This window comes from Cnephaeus nilssonii (genome assembly GCF_951640355.1).
Source record: "Cnephaeus nilssonii genome assembly, chromosome: 3".
Lineage (NCBI taxonomy): Eukaryota > Metazoa > Chordata > Mammalia > Chiroptera > Vespertilionidae > Cnephaeus > Cnephaeus nilssonii.
In genome coordinates, this window is record NC_137074.1 from 46252616 (window position 1) to 46275260 (window position 22645).

At 39.0% G+C, this 22645-nt stretch overlaps 1 protein-coding gene across 6 annotated transcripts in view; it reads left to right on the forward strand.

Moving 5' to 3' along the window:
- The window catches only part of LPP (LIM domain containing preferred translocation partner in lipoma), a 679775-nt gene extending 663985 nt beyond the window's left edge, over positions 1-15790 (forward strand). For all 6 annotated transcript variants that reach the window (XM_079766429.1, XM_079766432.1, XM_079766430.1 and 3 more), the window contains 3 exons: positions 368-546; positions 7475-7595; positions 8720-15790. In XM_079766429.1, the coding sequence (XP_079622555.1) occupies positions 368-546; positions 7475-7595; positions 8720-8848 (429 nt within the window). In that variant the 3' untranslated portion in view covers positions 8849-15790. The remainder of the gene's footprint in view (positions 1-367; positions 547-7474; positions 7596-8719) is intronic.
- The last annotated feature ends 6855 nt before the right edge of the window (positions 15791-22645 follow it).

The window sequence follows — 22645 nt, forward strand, 5'->3', positions numbered from 1 at the left end:
GCTTATGGATGCCTATGGCTGCCTTTGCACTACAATGGCAAAATCGCACTGTTGCAAGAAAGCCAGAAATATGTCCTCTACGGGTCTTTACCTAAAAGTCTGCCATCAACCTGACTGTAGTGGGAAGGGACAAGGGGAGGAGTCAGAAGACGTGTTTTCAATTTGACATTTGCTACCTATTACCTGGGTGACCTGAGAAAAACCACGTGACCCATCTGACTGTGTTTCCTTCTCTCTAGAATAAAGATTATAAAAGTACTGACTGTGGTGAGCAGCCATGCCAGTGTGTCCTGTGACAGTGACCATCATACTGTAAGTCACTGTGGAAGGGCCACCTCATCATCAGCATTGTTCTTTCTCTCTCCAGAATACCCTGGAGCAGTGCAGTGTATGCTCCAAGCCCATCATGGAGAGGATTCTCCGAGCCACCGGGAAGGCCTACCATCCTCACTGCTTCACCTGTGTGATGTGCCACCGTAGCCTGGATGGGATCCCATTCACCGTGGATGCTGGTGGCCTCATCCACTGCATTGAGGACTTCCACAAGTAGGCAATCTCCCCTCCTGCCTCCAGCCTGCCCATCTTAGGGTCTGTTCTCACTGCCTGGCACCTAGGCCTCACAATCTTCTCTTGGAGCTATGGAATCTCAGGATTTGATGGGGCCTTCAAAGAATTTACTGATCCTCCTCATGCAATGCAGACATTTGTATCAGGTGGTCCATGTGGTCTTGGCAGCCTGTCCACTGCTTCACAGCTTCCCTGGGGCTTGTTCCTGTCATCTTTGTGTGGCTGTAATTGTGAGATAGTTCACTCAGCTACAGAGGATTTGTATTGGAGAGGGGCAGGATCCTGGGCTAGCCCTTCTGGCCTAAACCTGAACAACATGTGTGACCACCATGTGTGACTTTGAACAAATTGCTCAATTTGTCTGTGCTCTTCAGTTTGCTCATTAGACCAGACCCTATCTTAAAGGTCTCCAGCTGTAATAGCCCAGGATTCTCTCTGAGCCAGGGATTCTCTCTCCATCCTGCCACTCAACAGATAGGAAGTTATGGGGCAAAGACACAGAGAATAGTTCAGTCCTTACTAATGGAAGCCTCTCACATACTCAGAGGCAGCTTAACGCTACTGTCAGCACATCCATACCCTCCCCTCACCTCTTCTCCCACTCAGGCCTTCTCTTTCCCAAGATATTTTCTAATGAATGCAGTATTGTGCAGTCTTTTGAGGAGGATTAGAAAGTAGAGCCTCAAGGTCATGGGCTGGAAAAATATGTCCCCACTTCCGTAATTCTTTCATTGCAGGTCCCTCTTTCCTCTATGATAGTTTGGATTTTCATAAAAGTTTTATGGTTTTGTGTTTTGCTTATTTTTATTTCACCACTTTGTTAGTTGGGTCATTGGCTGGTCACATTTGTTAACATATTTTTAGGAACCATACGAAAGCTTAGATGTGATTTATAGACAGTATACACAGAGGCCTTCTGGATGATGTTTGTGGGGCAGTGGCTTTCCAGACAGTCTGAGGCTCTGAAAGAGATGAGGTATGTATGGCTCACCAGTGTGGGTATCCATTCTAGGGCCTCCAGATGTGCAGTCTTGTGGGTTCATTTTCACCGCTCTGTTGATCGTCAACAACCAGGAGGTACTTGCCACAAGTAGTTGGGGGACCTGAGACTCATAGTTTAAAAATGAATTTCCTGACCACTTTCCAAGTAGCAAAGAAAGTGAAAACCTCACCAAAAGACGTGAGACTGAATAAATTAAAAAAAAAAAAAAAAAAAAACAGAGGCAGAGATTCTCCAGCTGAATTAGACAAGGAAGGCCTCACTTTGAAAGGGCAGTCACAGCATAAATTGTACTTCACATTATTGATATTTTTAGCTTGTAATTACACGTGAAAAAAACACACACAAAAAAAACCTGCATCTATTTAAGGGAACTGAAAAGATACCAATGGGGAGTATGTTTCTGTCACTACTTCTCTCCCTTCTTAGACTTACCCTAATCCAAGAAAGAGTGGTAGATATAATCAGAGCACACATGTTTCGAAAAAGAATGATATATTACACCCTCGATTGAAACAGGAAATCAATTCTGACAAATGGAAGTTTGTATCTATGCATTTATCTTTCATTTCGGGAAGTGGGGAGCATAATTAGAGACTTGCAACTGGTGACATAAGTGTGTGAGTCTGAATGCCCCAGAAAAGCAGACTTGAGCAACTAAAGAGAAAAAAAAAAATCTCAAGCCCCCAACTGTCTCCCCGCCGCCACCACTAATTCAGTGGTATGTTAAAATACAAATTATTTAAAAAAAATATGTTGTCTGTATGATTAGCAAGGATTTGTGGGGGGGGGGGGGGAGCTTCTTTTTTATCTTTTCCCCATTTCTCAAAGAAAAATATGAGAACATTTTACAGAACTCTGTTTCTGAGACTTGAAAATACTAGAACAAAAGACAGCTAACAAGTCTAACCCCACCCAGCCTGTGTGGCTCAGTATTTGAATGTTGACTTAGGCACCAAGAGGTCACTGGTTCCATTCCTAACCAGAACACGTACCTGGGTTGTGGGCTCAACCTCCAGTAGGGGGCGTGCAGGAGGAAGCTGATCCATGTTTCTCTCTCTCTCTCTCTCTCCCTCTCCCTTCCTCAATCTTTAAAATCAATAAAATCATATACAAAAATAAAAATAAAAAATCAAACCCGGGGAGGGGGGGTGGGAAGGGGGGGAGGCGGCAAGGCTAAGTAGAGGGTAGTTTTAGGGGAGTGCAGACTGTGGAATTCCCTTTCCACGTCCCGCGTGGTCCAGGGTTCCGGTTCAGGGTTCGAGTTCTGGAGAAGGGCCGCACACAAATGAAAAGAGACTTGAAGAAATGTAATTTGGCGATATGGGGGGCCAGGCGGTAGTCCAACTATAGTGGGAGAGCTACCCTCTGCTCTGGCCCTGCTATCCCTTTTATTGAGGCTATGGGGAAAACACCTTAGGCAGGAAATAACAGAAATATACACAAGATAAACAGAGGTGGAGGCTGCTTCAGCTAACAATGTTTAATCTAAAGGGTGAGTGGTTAGAGCAATTTAATGTTGTTGACAGCCTTCCTGGCTTCCTGTCCACATCTCTATTAATGAAACAGTAATTGGTTTCCGGCAGCACACTTCTTCTGCAAATAGTTCGGGGGGGGGGGGTGGGGGGGGGCTTGTTCTTGGTCTTTCTGAATAGGTCTCTCTTTGTGAGGTTTTAGGAAATATATTTTAATTCAATGTAAATGTGTAAACACAGAGGTTTCTGTGTGTTCATTCCTGTACTAAGTGCCCAAAGAGAGGAATTACCTAAGGTGAAATTGCACAGATTCATAGAGAAAAGCCTCTGTCAGCAAGGAGCTTGTCAGGAGGAGGGTACAGAATATGTGTGATATCGGGCTGGAAGGGCTCACGGCCAGGAGATAGGCATGGGCAAAAGCTTGAGCCAGAGTCAGAAGAGATTCATTGGCCCTGGGCTCTGAGCAACTTCTGGAAGCAGCATTTCAAGAGTGTTTTTAATGGGAAACTAGGAGATTCCTGGCAGAAGGGACAACCCAGGCAATAAATGAGGGTATGGAGTTAGGAAAGGCTTCTCTACATTCAAGAAAGACTTGCTTGGCTATAACTAGAGCAGAGTGGGGAGGGGGTTACCGTGAGATACAGGAAGCCCATGAGAAAGGATTTATCTTGCCTGCTTACAAACCAGTGCTTCCCAAACTTCCAGGTACTCGGGGACCTTATTAGCTGCAGGCTCTAATTGAGTAGGTTGAGGGTGGGCCCTAAGGTTCTGCATTTCTGACAAGCATCCAATTGCACTTTGAGTAACAAGCTTGTGAAATACTATTTTCAAGGCCTTCTTAATGGGGACATCCCCTACATAACCACCTGCAGTCAGGTTTGGCTCAAGTCCTCCAGCCTATTAGGTAGAAACTCTTTCCCATATGTCATTTTAGAGGACTGCTCAAATGCAATTCCAGGGAGACTGACTGTACCTCACCCCCAACACACACACACACACACACACACACACACACACACACACACACACACACACACACTTTCCCATTTCACCTAAATGGCCATCTTTCATGGCACAACTTAATTGTCATTTCCCTAAGAAGCTTTCTCTGATCTGATGTCAATCCCGTCCCATCCCCATGTTTCACTTTGCATCCTTTTCTAGCTATAGATAACACTCAACATAGTCTGACTAGTGATAAAAAATGCACATGCATGCACATATACATTCATAAACTTTTACAGTAACCACCGTAAATGATTGTTTCACTATAATAGGATATGCATATATAAATTAATAGAATAAGTGCAGAAATATATAGAACTCCCTCACCAGTCTGTTTTCTGCAGTCCTAGTTTATTCCTGTACTTCCAATGCCAGCACAGTGAGCCCAGAAAATCAGGCTTCTTTAACTGACCCTTTCATTATATTGAGCCTTTATTCCACAATCTGTGCTTTCTTATCATGCATATTACACTAAGCCCATTTGTTTGTTTCATCAGCACCCATTTGTGGATTGCCAGAAATGTACCAGGACACAAGATGATTAAGACCATCCCTCCCTGGGCCTTGGCTCCCGAGGCTGTAAAGTCGAAATGATAAAAGTAGCTCCTCATAACATTGCTGTCAGTAGAAAACAAGGTCAAGTGTTTAACAGGGCTTGGCACATAATAAGCACTCAATAAATGGTAGCTATTTTAACCATCAAAAGTGTTATCAAATTTATATTTTTTATTATTATTGTCTGCTCAGTGAGCTGAACCTTGAAATAGACCACCTGGGATTTAGAACAGTCCTTGAAATGCTGGCCAACGAACACTGTGGGGGCTGCAGAAACCACTTCCTGCCTCTTGCCTTTACTTCTTCTCTTCATGGAAATGAGGCCAATTGGTAAAAGTAGCTCATTTTTTCATTACTCGGCAAGAATACAGTTTATGCTTTTCCAAAAAGGAAGGACCTTGAGATTGAACATAAAGGCCCATGTAACATATTTTTTATGGAGAAATAATGCAGCTGCTTCATTTCATTGGATATAGACTGAATTTCTGCCCTCTGCACCACTCTTGGGGGACTCAGACAACCTGTCTTATGGAAGGTTACAATTTAGTGGTCCCCAAAGAGATGCAAATGATTCCTACTATAATAAGCATATGCAATGAAATATCCTAGAGGAGTAAGTAACCCCACTGGGGGAGATTGGGTAAAGCTCCTGGATACAGTGATTGGCAAGACATATTTCTGGCCTTATAGAATTTACAGTCACGTGGATTTGGGGAAATGAAATTTTGCAGTTGATTCTAGAAGCCTTCTCATTTCACTACTGGTGACCCAAATTCAAAAACAACCAGATAGTCCAAAGCAATTTTTTTTTTTGCCACTGAGTATAAACTTCTTGTATAAAATACCAATTATAACAACTCTGATTACTGCTGCAGTTGTACCATAGTCCTTTTAATTATTCTTTCATAGCAATCAATTTATCTATTGCTTAATTTATATGTCTTTAGATTGCAGCCATACAGATTGCCTTATGGGTGCTGCCAGGAAAATATATGTACATATAGAGTTTAATATACGTAAATAAGCTTTGACAACCATAAAGTGCTCTGCAAAGTATAGATTACTATCATCATTTCTTTTTAAGTCTCACCAAAAATAAATAAATTTTAACATCATCAATGTTAAAACCATTACCACAAGTAAATGAAGTTGCACAGTGTTTTTATTTTTTTATTTTTTCACTTCTTATCCATGCCTATTTCAAAGCATGTCTCACTTCATGCCTTCACAAATGCCACCCCTAAATGCCAGATACAGATGGATATATGGCCAATATTTGCCTCTTATTAATCTGTTATGAGAAAAAAATTCTTAGGGCTATCAGTCATAGTAAGGAATATTAAGAAGTTAAGAAATATTAACCTCACCAACAATTAACCTCAAAATTGTATCTATATGTGTATGTAGGTGTAAGTGCATCTCTGTTCATGTACACTTACCCTTCAGAAGTGCTAAAGTCCTTTATAGAATAAAAAAACACACACAAATCTTTAGCTTTCCTTTTTTAAAATATAATTTTATTGATTTCAGAGAGAAAGGGAGAGGGAGAGAGAGGTAGAAACTTCAATGATAAGAGAGAATCACTGACCAGCCGCCTTCTTCATGGCCCCCACTGGAGACCAAGCCAGAAACCTGGGGATGTGCCCTTGAGGGGAATCAAACCCGGGACCTTTCAATCCATAGGCTGAAGCTCTATCCACTGAGCAAAACTGGCTAGGGCAATTCTATTCTTTTTTAACTGATTCTGGAAACTTAAACTTTTGAACTCTCCAGTCCTGCATTAATACCTGGACCTACATCAGGTCATTGTATATCAATGCCTGGCCATACATCATAACCTCCAGTTGACTATCTTAAGTGACTTTGAGAAGAAATAGTTTCATTGTCCAGATCACTGGACATCTGAAGATTACCATCTTAGACCAACCTAGAGGCTTTGAATAGAGGACTGATTCTTCTCAATAACTTTCTTGTTTTTCAAACAAAAGTTTAACACAAGCAAAATGTAAGAAATGAAGACTTGGCCATAGTTTGGTGTAGAGTATTTAAACTCACTAACCTCTGCTATTTTGGAAAAAAAAATAGTCATTTGAGGTTTAATTCCTAGAATTCAAGACACATTTCAAAGAAAGAAGCTCTGGCCCTAACCGATTTGGCTTAGTGGATAGAGCGTCAGCTGGTGGACTCAAGGGTCCCAGGTTTGATTCTGGTCAAGGGCATGTACCTTGGTTGTGGGCACATATCCAGTAGGGAGTGTGCAGAAGGCAGCTGATCAATGTTTTTTTTCTCATCGATGTTTCTAACTCTCTATCCCTCTCCTTTCCTCTCTGTAAAAAATCAATAAAATATATTAAAAAAAAGAAAGAAAGAGGCTCTGATAACTGGGAAGCAGGCAAAGTTATCAAGCTCTGAACAGTTTGTTCAGGTCTGGGGAACACATGCAAAACTCTAGAAGCAAATAGCGGAGACAAGTAGGGACCTCCAGGACTTATGTTTTCCCCTCGGGTGATCTTGCCCAAGCCCAGGGTGTGTTTTTGGATTCTGTTCACAGGTGAATTCCATGCCACATACACATGGCCAGTAGCTCCCAGCTCTCATGCGAAAGCAATTCACACTCTCACTCCCCCACATCACCCAATATCATAATATTTATGATCTACAAGGACCTCAACAGTCAGTGAGTCTAACTCCTTTATTTTAGAGTTCAGGAAGCAGACCCAGAGAAGGAAAATGACTTGCTTAAGGTCACAGAATGGTAGATCAGATGTCCTTTCAATTTACACCTTTTATTCTTTTATTTTAATTTTTATGTTTTACCTGTTTGTCATTGTCTATGCTCAGTACCTATCCAGAATTATCTCTTTGTTTTCAGGAAATTTGCCCCCCGATGTTCTGTGTGCAAGGAGCCTATCATGCCAGCCCCCGGCCAGGAGGAGACTGTCCGAATTGTGGCTCTGGATCGTGATTTCCATGTTCACTGCTACCGGTGTGAGGTCTGTGGTCTGCACCCTCAAATCTTGCAAGGCAGGCATTGAAAGGCCCACTAGAGCCAGGTTTTCATAAACATAACAATTATTCAATCTGAGACAGCCGGGAGTGCCTGTCTTCAAAGGACTTGGGTTTTAGATCTGACATGGGCACTTAATGATAGTGATGTTTGATAAGTCACTTTACCTCTCTCATTCTCTATTTCCACACCTATTAGAAAGACTCATTCTTATCTTCCCCAAACATGGCTGTGTGACTAAAATGCAAAATTGCATATTCAAGGACACTGTCAATCGCAAAGTGCTAAGTGGGTAGGAAAAGTTATTGCTGTTGTTGTTACTCTACTGAATCTTTCACTTGGGCTCTGATATTCCTGTGAAGCAGAGACACCATTGTCCCCATGGAGGAGGATAAGGATTTATTCCTTTATGAGGGGTTGGAACTTCATGTTCAAAGTCATGGAGATTCATTAAGTTAGCCAGCACTGACTGAGCACTTCGCACCACAGGTCAGGTGACTGCTAAGAGCTACAGAAGAGTTATGCACAAGGTGCCACGGGAATATATATACATATACACAGCAGCTGTGATCCAAGCTGGAAGTAACAAGGAAGGCTTCTTGCCCAAGGGACATATAGTCATTTATACAGCAAAGAGGAGCAAGGCTTTCCCCTAGAATCCAGGTCTCCAAAGGGCAGCACATTCAGAAAATGATTTCAAAACGTTTTCTTATCCCCCACTGATGATAAAGGGTAACGATGAATTAGTGGTTAGGGATCTGTTTTATTTTCTCTTGTTCTTGCTATTGTCATTTGGGTTAGGGAACAAAGCTACCATTTGAAATACCCTAAGTTTGGATCCTTCTCTTCCTGAACCTGTATTTCCTATTAACTGACCTTAGGAGAGTTATTTTACCCTGTTCGTATATATCCTCAATATCTAACTCAATTTTATTTAAGACATACTGTGTTGTATACTGGGGATGGGTTGGAGGGGCCTGGTGGTATGTGAAGTGGGAAGAAAAGTGGCCACATTTTCAAGGCCTTGAATGGAAAGCTGAAGAACTTGATCTTCACATGAATCGTTTGTATGTTCGTGTGCATCATTTCCATCTGTCTGTATTTCCCTAGGATTGTGGTGGCCTCCTGTCTGAAGGAGATAACCAAGGCTGCTACCCTTTGGATGGGCACATCCTCTGCAAGACCTGCAACTCTGCCCGCATCAGAGTGTTGACCGCCAAGGCTAGCACCGACCTTTAAGTTCAGTGTCCTGTTCAGCTGGTTAGTTGGTGGTACTGAGAAGAATGAAACACCAAAAATAAATAAATAAATAATAATAATAAGAAGAAGAATACTAAGAAAAGCAATAGGAAAATAGAAGAAAGGCATTCAAGCTATAGGATGGTCTCTGTTCTTCATGTAGTAGGAAACTTTCTGTAGAAACACATAGATTATAAGATTTTTTTAAACATTCTTGCCAACTACACATTTCACATTTAGTTATGTAGGACCTTGATGGGCCTTTGTTCCCAAGGACTTCCACATTTTTGCACGGATTATGCTCCATCCCATTCACTTCCGCATTCCTGTACGCTTTAATCCCTGTTTGTCTCACTTTTCATCTGGTTGAATGGCTTTTTTTAGTGTGGTATTTGCTGTCACACAGATTTTCCTGGGTGAGTCTGCCCACTCACAGGTGCTTTTAGGCTTGAAGTCTCTCCATCCTATCATGTTCACATTTCCTCTGATCATAAAGGATAGTTGTTCTCTTTGTGTATCAAAAAGCATATCATTCTGTTGCTCTAAACGGGTCATGTCCCTTGGCGGGGGAGGGGAGGAAATGCACAACTTATATGTTAGACTATAAAGAATTTAAGTTGTAAATTAGATAGGTTAAAACAAGCCCAAATTTGTAACCATCCAAATCAAAACCTATAGTGACCAGTTGTCAGGGCTCATTTGAAAACAGGTATTAGTGAAAGAGGTCCAAACTTCAATGTTTTTCTAAAGAAATTACAGGTAGAATATGCTGGAAAAAACATTTGGGGTTAAGTTTGAAAAGCCCATTATTATCCCACAATATTATCTGAAGATTCCCCTTTTTCATGCTGCTTAGACACATTACAGACAACCTTTTTTGTCTCTAGAATATAACATTTTCTGTACTGTCCTACTTTTCATATCAGAAATCCTGATTTTTTTCTAATATTCAAACATGACTACCAAAATTGATTTTTTCTTTAGTGAAAGATAGCTGTGCAACCCCCCCCCCTCCCCCAGACCCAGGTCCTTTTTGCCTGATAATTGCTAATCAGGGCACACAAAATAAAATTGTGTAGTTTTGTCTAGTTTACTTTAAAAAGACAGGAAAACTTGAAGAGTGTGAAACCACAGTTTCATTATTCTCTTAATCCTTCTGCAACTGAAATTACATATCATAGGAGACATTTTCATATCATTGATGTGACATTTCACCACACTTTCAAAGACAATCACCGAAAAACATAGTTGCCTTTCTGAGCTAAAAATATGCAGAGTCTGCCTGGAATCGTTATTCAAACTCTGCCAGGCAGGGAAATGCTTGCTTGCCGACTGTGGAACCATACTTCATTAGGTTCTAACTTGTTTCTTTTATGGAGACACCGATCTTAATAACGGCAGGTTGCCGTCTTTTAAAATGATTAAGTGTTTTGGATTGAGATTTCTTAAACCTTTCTTCAAATCTTCCACAAGTATATACTTTTAAATTATGAAGTATTTTAAATATACACAAAAGTATAAATAATAATATAATGAGTCCCTGTATATGTAACACCCAGTTTAAGAAATCAAATATAACAAATATAGTAACATTCCCGTGTACCCTCCCCTGATTCCACAAATAGATTTTTCATGATTTTAAAGTGATAGAGCCAGTTTTTCAGTCTGATTTTTTTAAACACATAGAACAGAAATGAAAAAAAAAAAGTATTTCTGCATGTTTTAAATCACAACCCATGCCTCAGGAATTCCAATTAAATATATTTTACTTTAGTAAGAATAATCATAAAAATGTTTCTTTTTTTTTTTTTTTTCCAATAAGAAATTCTTAAGTTTGTGGTTACTGTAGCTCATCTAAGTTAATTTGTGGCTCATTTGCTTTGGTCACCGAACAGTTTTGTTTTAGAACCTCCAACATTGTAGCTTTTTAAAGTTGTTTTTGACCACTGCCCTCTCCTTACCTTACTGCTCTTATCTTTGATCTTAAACTTCTCATGATGTGAACTACAATGGGATTCCCTTTGAGCGGCATGGAGACAATAGCGATTGTATCTCTGAATTTCTGTCTTCCAAATGAAAGCCCAGACCATGCTGCTGACCTCTAAGAGCACTGACTGTTAGACAATCGGGGTGATAATATAATCTGTTTGAATTGCTTCAGTAACTTTGTTTTCTATGATATGCTTGGGTAAAACTGTCTTTAGGCCCAAAGCAAAGAGCCCAGTTTATTAAGAAATGGATTTTATCTCTTGAATAGCAGTCATATTATTATACATTTTGCCAAAAAAGGAAGAATTTATGAAATATTTATACTATGAATTGCAATAACATTCTACTTGTTTGTTACATTGAAGTCCTTATGTAACTGAATGTTTACAAGCAACAAAGAAAAAAATGTTATAAGAAAATACTGTCACAGACCCATCACTGTGGCTGTGCCAGGATACTGCTTGCTTACAATCTTTATAGTGCGTTTTTATCACATAACCTCAGAGTATCTTTACCAAAGATTTTTAAAAAGTAAATCTTTTTTAATATAGACTTATTATACTTTTATATAATAATGAATGTGCACACATACTTAAGCAGAAATATTTAGATTTAGATTTCTTTTTTCCTTCACAAGGTATAATAAGGAAAGGATCCTACAATATTTTATTCCAGGATTTCTTAAATATATGATTTATATTGCTTTCTTGTCTTTTCTATTAATCTTTTGGTTTAAACAATGCCAAATCACTCCTTACTGTTTTAGTTACATGAAATGTTGCCTATCACAGAGATTTAAAGATCTTATCACCTTAATGATTATAGTTCTATTGTCTTTTGATATATTGTCTTAATTGTTGACATTTAAATTCAAAATAATAGAAAAAAATCATGGAGTCTATAAGAAAAAGTTGGTAAAAATATACTGGTTTTAAAAAATTGTCAAGAACACAAATATTTGGTAATTCTGTGTAACATGAGAGACATGGGAGATGGGAAAAAAAACCCACTCTGTCATGGGCTGTGCAGATCATTTCAAAACCAGCTTTCTTCATTGTCTGGATCCCCAGCTCCTGCTGACTCAATGTGGAAGTCCCATGTGCAAACAAAATTGCCTTTAAAATGTAAAAATAAGTCATTGTTCCAGCATAAGGCAACAAGGCTTTGAGATGCTGGAAATATCTGCAGCTCAAAGATGTGGGTTCTTTTTCTTCTCACTCGCAAATTGTTTCTGTTGGAGCAACTTCTCTGATCAAAATTACTGTATTGTGGATATGCTGATTAATGCAGTGGCGTTATCAACCCTGCAACTATGTTCTCACTATGAAAGAGCCTTCAGAGATGCTTACAGTGATGCTTAAAGTATATAGAACTCTAGCTATATTTAAACAAATATTTTTATCTTGGTTCAAAGGAAGAAAGAGAGCACTTCTACCATGGGGCTGTAGTAGAGGGTTTTATGGAACATAGCAATGACTCTGAAAACACAACTTTCCAACAGTTTTCCTCGTTAGTAAAAATCCTGTTAATGTGAACCAGCCAGGGATAACAGTGTTATTTCTATTTGATATGGTTTGGGCTTCTCTTGTCAAATCTGTGTCTGCGGCCCCCTAATCCCTCTGTTATCGAGTTCTGAAGGGTGTTGGGGAAATGCTGGCAGCTGCTAGGGAGATCAGGGAAACACTGGGGTAACCTCACAGCCTCTCGCCAATCCTCTTGGCTTGGAAAGGCTTTTTTTTTCCATATACATTTCTAGAAATATTGCTATACTACCTTAGTATTTCACATTTGTAGTTTAAACAAGCGATTGTCCATCTGTTGCCTCGAGCTACAGTACATGTGTGTTATGAAATATGACAGCATGTTCCGTACCCTGCTTTAGCCATCTGTAGAAAACCAGTAGGCTGAAAAAGATATACCTCTGCGAAATGTTCCTCGAGTCCCTTTCCTGAGATTGCTCTTTTGGTGCACTTTCGTGGGAGACAATCAGAGAACAGCATCTATGTGTGCCTTAATTGTAAAGAATGTTTACACTACTAGGAATACTCCACTGAAGCATCTATAACATAAATATTAATCCCTGAATCTCATAGATATCTTCATCAAATATGTCCAACAAAATCCGGGGAGTTCTGAAGTCTTCATCTTAAACCATGCTAATAGTATTTCTTTTCTCTTTTATGTCTTGGAAGTACCTTATCGATTCCTAAATCGGGTAAACATTCTTAGTGGCCACAAGGTGACGTATTGGATGTTGTTAGTGATTATGTTTGGTCTTATTCTGGTTTTAGTCAGATAATGAAGACAAGACTTCACCTTGGACCTTTAACAGCCATTCACCATATCTGCTTTTTTAAGGTGTCACAGTTTTTTGTTTGTTTGTGTGTTTTTAAATTTAATACTGGACAGCACAAGTTGAGAATCCCTGTTCTGAGTCACTACAGTGCAACCATGAACATTTCAGGTTATTTACTTCACAGATAACTATAATGAAAGTGTTCTCATGAGGCTGTTGCTTGGTTAGCATATAATTTCAAACCTTTAAAAGATGATCTGATTAAAACTGTGCAACTTAGTGATAATTGTTTCTTCTTTTTCTCCTTTTTTCTTCTTCTCTTACCTTCTTTCCTGTCTACCCTGCCTATTAATGCTATCCTGCTAGGGATTTTCATAAATAAATCAATGCATTATAGTCCTTATGATATTATGAACATAACAAGAGAAGAAGGCTACCACAAAATATATGTGGCACCCATAAACCCTTTCTTTAAAAGGGCATATTTTCCATATTGTGTTTATTTGTAAAATGAGATAATAGTCTTTGGTTTTTATTTTAATGAGCTTTCATCAAGGACTCAGATCATAGCGTTCTTGGTAAATTCATTTATGACTGGCCTTCTTTTCTCAGGTAAATGCAAAGTAATCTTTCTAAGACTAGGTTAAGATTCTTTTATTATAATCCAAAGCATTTTTGACCAACATAACAATGATATTTATAGTGGTGGCATGTTATTTTATTCCACTGAAACTTGATAATTTTTCTTAAGGCAAGAAAAAACTATTATCCTTCAGGAAATTTTACACATATCAGCATTTTGCCCATGACAATGATATTTAATTTTAATAATTGAATCACAGTATTTTACTTAGGGTAGGTCAGCACCAGGGTTGTTCCTAGGACACATATTACTGGCATTTAGTCTGTTTATAAAAGCAACCTGAGATCAAGTCTGGGTCTCACATTGAAGTATTTTGCTAAAATTTAGGTCTGAGATTCTTTGAATGCTGGCTAATCCTGATAAAAGTATGCCCTGTTATCCTTTTGTTTGTGTGAAAAAAAGCTTATAATTCTAGGACTATATTTCCAGTTTTTGTTTCTATCTTCACTTCAATTTTCTACATGTTTTCACAAGGTTGGCATTGATTTTCCTTTTGGGGAGGGTCACCTATGAGGAAAGTAAAACATATTACATACTTAATTCAATATATAAATGAAATTGCCAAGAAATAATGAGAAATCCCAGTGAGTATGTGTTGCTAGACACATTTTTGTTGTTGTTTTGGTTTTGGTTTTGTTTAACCTATTTCCAAGTGTAGGATTCAGGAGGAGAATGGATTTGAGAGCAGAGGTAGTGTGCAATTAAAACTATGGCAACACAGTTCTTAAATAGTGTAATTCTGAGAATTTTTATAACTTTTTTTAGGGATCAGCAATCACAGTTGTTTAAGAAGGTAACATACCTTCTTAAAGGTATGTTTCCAAGTTAATGAGGTTTTTAAAAATCACAATGGCTACTAATATATGTTTTTCCCTGTCAGAAGAGAGTAAAATGAGAGCTGCTGCTAGGTCCCATGGTATGGCCATCACTATACCAGAAATGTTATACTGCATGACCTCTCATCCCCTCTGAGAGGAGGGCATGGCTCACCTCTTTCTGAGAGCTGGTGATGCATATGCTGATATGTTCTTTGGCAAACTGCACTACATGCTGAGCATCTCTGCAGGTAGAGGTTTCTGTATTTACACAATGTTTTATCCCTTTCCAATGTACTTACCTAGTGAGCACAGTAAGTAAGAGTTTTTCTGTGGTTCTCTTGTTTATATCTTATCTACTTTCTGTAAAGTCTTGCCTAACAACTATACTATAATTGATTCGTTCTTGTTTTCTTTTTAGTTACAAACACAGAAAACTAAATATAAAATAGCATTTTCTCTTCAACAGAGAAAGGGAGGACACTTACTCCTTTCTCTATTATACTTTCCTGGCCCTTGTGCCAAAAAATGTGTGACTTGATTGTAATTATCCAACATACAAGTAGCTTATTTTGGGGAAAGTTGTGTACAAAATGCATTTTTACTAAATTCAGTGACACACACACCCCTGGAAGTTACAAGAAATTACTAAAATCTTTGCTCTCTGTTTCTTATTGTTTAATGTGCAGCATTCTCTAACCACAATAATAAATATATCTATTTCCATTCTTTGTTATAAATAAAAATTCATATTCTACAAGTGAAAAGGTACACTAGAGAGGAGAAAACTAATTCCTCTGTAAAACTGTAAGATGCTTGCATTAGATTTCCCTACTGTATGTCTTGGTTAACTTTTCCAAGGTTCCCATCCATTTGGGGGCAAGAGACAACTTCATTTTATCTGATAGGCATTGTCTAATATTCCCAAATGGAGGCCTTATTCAGCATCCACAAATGCTTTCAATCAACTTGGCACAAAACATAGCTTCTAATTCAGTTCTCAACCACAGGAATAGAATGATCTACCAAGAATGAGACTGGTGTCACTATGCCATCTTGTATCGTACACCAGTGCAGAGGGCTATAGGTGACCCCAAATGCCAGTGTTGTTCCTAGACCCTTAAGACCAACATGACCCTTGGAATGATGACCCTTTAAATTTAAAATTCCTCTCCTCCCCCCACCCCCGCCCTGATATGTCATATCCAACATCTTCTTAGACCATAGTACTACCCACAGCAGTCCATTCTACCTTTAGGGCCGCTCTTTTCTACAAAAGTTCTCCCTTAGGTTGAACAAAAATCTGGCTCTGGGGCTATGCAAAACAAGTCTAATGTCTAAATCATTGCCTGTAGGTCAGATATCAATCACTTACAATTTTCCCTAATTTATTGACATGATGTCAAGGCCAATTACCTTTCTGCTTTTCCTTTGAACAGTTGGACCAAAATATATTTCCTATTTTCTTTTAATATACCTGGTGAAACATAGCAATCAGTTTGCTTCAAGCTAGGTGAAAATACTTTCTTCAGGGTTGAAAGTAAATGGAATTTGAATCACTGAAATAAAACTGATTCTCAGTGTAGAAATTTCCTCCAAGGTCTCAAATCCAGGAGAGAGAATGCTAGATCAGATAGAGCTCCCATGTATGCAAAACTTGATATATTGTACTGGTTTTGATGTTGCCAAAAATCAAAGCCATTCTGAAAACAAGAACCAAGCTACTTGGTAAATATTCATTAAGTCTCTTCAACCCTTTTCTTTTTTCCTGTCTTCTCAAAAATAAGGTGTTTCCATACTGAATATGCAAGAGACTCCTGGATACTTTATAGGTTCAACATATGCTGATTTGTTTTGAGATTCACTTCCATTCTTCTGTGTTCCAGTGTTTATACCCAGAGATGTTGCACTTTAGACCAAGTGAGCAGCTTTCCTACATGAGCGATTAGGAACTATCCTTAGTTCATATTCTCTCTTTACATTTGTCCTCACTCGTTTCTTTAATCTAATAATCTCTGTAAGAGAATGAGTCCCTAAGTAACTTTGATTCAGGCCAACTGCAATAAGATCCAGCGGGTTCCATTGGTACTCCATAGGAAGGAATAGAGTGTCAGATAGAGTTAGGAAGAGTAATTCTTCCCAGTAAGGCTCATGGAGGAGTAAAATCTGGTAAGAAATCTTGAATTTGATGCATTAACTGATTTAGAGTTGAGGGAAGAATAGTTAAGGCACCAGAAACAACAGAGAAGCAGAGGCTACATTCAGAGAAGACCCTCTGCTTTAAGTATTATGAATTCTGGAACTTCCCTAACAGGAGAAAAGTCTTCCAGATATTCAAGGTCAATGGGGAGGAAGGTCATAGAGGAAGCCAAATTCAATTTTTATTTGCTGTTTTACTTCTTCATAATTGAAAGATAGGATGTGTCACCAAAATGTACTACACTATACAGTTCGAACAGGAAGCTTTATTTATAACATGCAAAATGTGTATTCTAATTAGCTCATAGCTACATACTTCACTCTTGCAGCAAACATGCCTGTCTTTTGAACCCCCACAAGAGAATGAGCAAGGCAGCCCTATTTTCCTATTGCTTTTAGGTCCACAATTAAAAAGGACTCCACAATGGTAAGATATGTACACATATAATACCTTAATAAAAAAATTGAAAAAAAAAAAAAGGACTCCACAACCACCTATTCCATCTAGAGTTAAAAATCCTTTACAGATTCATTGCTAAGTGATAATACAGGCTCTGCTTAAACATCATCTGTGTCCATGAACTCATCACTTCTTAGGATCTTCCATTTCCTCTTCTACACTTTGTTCCAAGTTCCCCCCTGACTCTAACAGAACCAGCTTTTGTAGCTTATCTTTTTCTTGGTGCCACACAAAAGTCATCTTTAATAAAAAAATGTTGCTTCCTTCCTCCATTTAAAATATATCTTTTGTTTTTGGCAATATATTACTTTTTTTAAAAAACAGCTTTGAATCTTAGCTGAAACTTATAAAAATATTTAAATATTCTTTAAAATAGTGAAGGCTTAAAGGTCATGAGTATTTTGCTGTGTTCTTTACTTCGTTATTCAAAAGACGGACTTTCCTGTCAATTGTTATATAGCTGTATGGCTTCACCCAGAAACTGTCCCATGAAGAGTACACTCTAGGTATCTGGCCTTAAACTGTTGCGAAATGTCAGTGTGATCTTCACTTTTAACACGGGAAAAGACAAAAGCAAAAAACAGTGGTTCTGTAAAACCTCATTTCTTCTAGCCAGTCCTGTGCAAAAGAATGATTATTCTGTTATGATTTTATGTAGAGAGGTATAAATTCTTTTATTATTGCCCTGGGTTGCTATTTAGTTTCAATAGCATTTTTTGGCCTATGGGAGGACAAGGCTTGCAGCTCCTTCCAGCCCAGTTTTGAATTAGAGAGCCCTGTCGGCAGAACCTGTCATCAGTCTCCTGGGCAGGATCTGGGGGTGGATTTCTGAGGTTTAAAATAATAATTCCTAAGAGAGCTTACAAACTTCTTTCGCACATAAAACAGCCCTGGGAGGAAGGTTATTAATAGCCCTATCCTAGAAGAGAAAGCTGAGGCTCAGAATTGTTTAGTGACTTGCCAAGAGCGATGCAGCTGGTAAGTGGCAAATTTTGGGACAAACTCTGGGCTTGCAAGTCCGGTGTTCTCTTCAGTGGCCACTCTCATGGCACAAAGTGCCGGGGCACAAGGTATGCTTCTCACAGACTAAAGTACTCCCTGTCCTAGGGCATCCAAGGAAAATTCACATACACCATTTAGCTCCCAGGTGGCAAATCCATGTGTGCACTGTAGGAGACCACTTAGAGCTAGCGTGCATATTGTGTCATCTTGTGGGAAATGACTAGGTATTCTGTCTGATCAGCAATGTGATGGAGACAGTGAACAAAGGCCTCAGTGAAGAACAAACAACTGTGGCATGGAAGCACACTGCACAAATTTCCCCAGAGATGGTTGGTTTACTTTACATTAACTGAAAAGCTCTCGGGGACTATGAGGTTCAGAACATCAGCTGAGTTCCTATAGTTTAGAATTCAGGGGAGTGCACAGGTGACTTGATCCTTAAGACAAGTGTCTCTCCTGTGGGCTACGATGTATGCCCCACAGAGGGAAAAACTGCTGTAGGTAAACAACGCATATCATTCTCTCTCAGTTCACGTTTATTAAGGAATCAGGCATTTCCAAACCAGACAAGCAACCAATGACCTTCAAACATCTGTGAACAAATATGATGGACTGATTGTGATCCTGAGATGTGGACTTTGCCGTGGATAACCAGACTTCAAGGACTTTTGTAATTTTGTGACTTGTGCATGCTGTCGTAGGGAATTGGTACTGTGTTTCCAGGATGCTCACTGAGAAACCTCTGTGTTATTCTAGAAGCTGCCCTACATGGCAGTTCAACAACTGGCCAACCTTCCTCTTGATCTGCATCCCTTAGGAAGCTGTGCCTTTTGATGTTTGCTCTTGGGTTTTTATTTCATCCCATTTCTCTCTTAGAGTTGTTTGGCTTTCGGTTAAAATCTGTGACACTGATTGAAAGATATTCTTTTTCATCTGAGTTGAATCTACTGTAGCAAACCTTTAAAATGATCTTGTCTAATAAGCTTTCCAGACATTTTCCCTCCCTCGAGTCTGCCATCCTTCAAGTAGGCATCATCATCTGTCTGCTTATTCCTAGGGATTAATGAAGCCAAGTTAAATAACAAATGGCCTCTCACCTCTTTCCACTCTTCACACCTGGGAACTACAGGCGGCGCCAGCCTGGCCAGCAGAGTAGTAACCTGGGCTGAGATGGCAACATTTAGAGTTTGGGAAGGTGCCTGATGGGTTGGAAAACAGTTCTTATAGAGTAGACAGAGCACCCCCACCCAGGGGTAGATTAATAGAAAAAGCATTTTGAGAACTTTGCAGAATTATCTAGGTGAGTACACCTGAGAAGAGACTCTCTTGGGTGGAACCTGTGACATCTTATTAGAAGACATAACAGGACAGTGAGGCAGTGAATATGAAAAAGAAGCCCTTTAAAAATATAAAAGGAGCCACAGCCTCTGATTTATCTTTCTATAATGTAAAGAAAATTATTAATAAAAAATGTTCTTCCTCCATTCTACACATTATAGTCCCCTGTATTTAGTGAAAATACAATTGTGTTCTCTTTAAAACATACACACTCATGCACACACAAACATCTTCCAAGAAAGCTGATCCTTCAAAATAGAAATCTTATTTTCAAACACTTGGGTTTTTAGGCCAGAAAATTAATACTTCCCAGACCTGACCCACTTTGTGTGTGTGTGTGTGTGTGTGTGTGTGTGTGTGTGTGTGTGTGTGTCTGCCAACAAGGAAAAGGAAAATTTATTTAAATTTTGTATGGATCCAATTGTCTCTTAAAATATTCCAAAGCAATTTGAGATGGGGGTGGAAACTAAGGTATTTCTCTCTTGCTTGATTCGCTTTTTATATTTTTATCTGTTGGGAAAAGGTAAGGAACTATTCCTGGGTCATTACTGTGTTGCCACTTTGTACAGTGTCTGCTTTGCTTTGCACTGAGGCATAGAATTAATAGTTGCGTTCCTGACTCCATCTCCCCCGTCAAGAGAGAGTAAATATTAAACCTAAATGTCTTTCCCCACCAAATGATTTAACTGTTTCTGAACTAGTTTAGAAAATGTGAAATAAGGAGAACTAGTTTTTCTTAGATACCTTTCTCCTTTCTTTTTTCCCCCTTGGGGACTTATGTATAAAGCAGGGGGCGGGGCGGGGGGGAATCCAGTTACTTCCAATTTCTTTTTCTCTCTGGGTGACAGTTGATGATCACTTAGTAATGATAATAAACCAGAATTAGAAGAATAGCCTAGCCAGGTTAGGATGAATTTGCCAATGTGTTTCACTCCTTTGTACATAGACTTTGAGAGGAAAAGGGATTTTACAACTTAAATATCAACAATAGGAATGAACTCATATTTTAACTCTAGTACAAAAGGCAAATTGATATGTGGGCAGTGTCTACATTTTACTAATTATGCATATCCTCTGATTAGTTTTTAGATGAATATCAAGTATATCAACATATGTGGGAAATTGCAAAAAAAAAAAAAAAAGAGTTAAAATGCCTTCCACCTTCCTCACAAGGTAGCAAATTGAAACTGGTATAGACAGTGCTAGCCTCTAATTCAAGTGAGGTATATAGATCTTGTCACCAATAGTTTATAATGAAGTAATTGCAAAATAATTTTTAAACTACTTTCTTATACTACCCATTTATTCTCCTGGGAAAGCTGATGAGCAAATTATCCAAAAATTATTTCCTTATTAAACAAAGTCAGAATATTTTCCCCTAAAAATCTGATTATGCCCACATTCTTTTTCAGGAAACATATCAAAGAGCAAATAGAATTAAAGATGACACTAGATTGTCTGATTCTTTAGCATGAATAAGATTATCATGTGATTTGATGTGCCTGAAGTGGAAATTTAAACTTAGATGCAAAACATTCACAGCTGACTATAGCACTGAGCTTTTACCATGTCTTCTATGCAATTATTTACTTCGACTTTTTGTTTGGTTTTGTTTTTGCAACTTCACCTTTTCATTAGTGTCATAGATTTGGGCTCTCACTCTCTAGTGGGAAAATGTGCAATTATGAGACGCATCCAAATAAGGAAGGGGAAAACTTTCTAAGTAGCAACGCTGTGCCGTGAAGCAGACGTGACATGAAGATGCAGAGCCCAAGGACAGTCATTTTCCTTGAGCCGCACACACACGCTTTTCTTTCATGGCTTTGTCACAGGCTTTTCTCCTTCTGTGCTGTCACCTTTGAGAAAAACGATTGCACCTTCTCCAAGTCTGCCTTTTAACAGCTACAGTGGAGTTGGCAAGACTTCCCTAGCTCTGAATATAGCCATTTGCCGACTCCGGCCTCTGCGAGACTGACTCAAATCTGTGATCTTCTGTTCAGCATACACATCAGCAAAGTGAGAAGATGAGCCCTAAATATAGGCTCTATTAACTTTACTTTTAGATTTTACTGCCTTCAAAAAGTGCCTATTCTGAGAAATATAAACATTATTCCTCCATATGTATGAACACATACGGTACCCAGAGCCCTACTGTGCAGCCTCAAAAACATACCGTCCGCAAGAGTAGGTGCTGAGATAAAGAAACCTTACCGAATGGAAGAAAGTCACTCATTTCCAATATCCCCTCTTGAGTGGCACCGTGAAATGGGCTGCAAACACATCCCCTGAGCATTCCTTGCTGATACAGCCACTTTATATTTATATCCTCTTGGATGCTGGCTTATTGCTGAGGTTTCTTGTACTCGGCTTCAAGGGAATATATGCTTTATGCAATTGGAACATTTAGTCAGAAAAAAAAAAATGGTTGAAGAGAATAGAGCCAGAGCCTGTATTAGGGCATGTGTCATATGTATGTTTTATAAACTAAGCATTGGTGGGTTTAGAATGTCAGCACATTTCTTCTCTTTTTATCTCTCAGGCTAACATCATTAAAAACTAAAGAAAAAGTCTTGGCTGTGAGTGTTGGAGGCTCAGGGGGCCAAATGTCCTTGCCAAATCCTTGGAGCATCTTTACTATGACTCCTAAAAAGAGTAGCACATGTTATTAAATGGCTTTTGTTTTCCAAGTTCTGACCCTGATATAACTGCAGATCTTGTTGATGGAGCAGCAGCACAACCGTGACAATAAGAGAGGGTCCAGGTAAATAGCACAAGGTAGATAGTTTCCACCCTATTTGGAAAAGGGTTAAGGGAGGACGTGCTTCCAAAAAAGATCTTTCTCAATGTGTCGTCTGACTCAACCAGCTGTCAAATTACACTTGCCAAGTCGTTCTCTTTTCTTCTAAGTCAGTTGGCTCCAGGTTCACTTGAATAGGCCTCTGCTTTGGGAAAGTGAGACACCTCCAGTTAGCCTTTCTCCAAGGAAGCTCTTGACATCTTAAACTCAAAGTTATCTCCTACCCCACCAGGTTTCACCAAATACAAGTACAGGGGT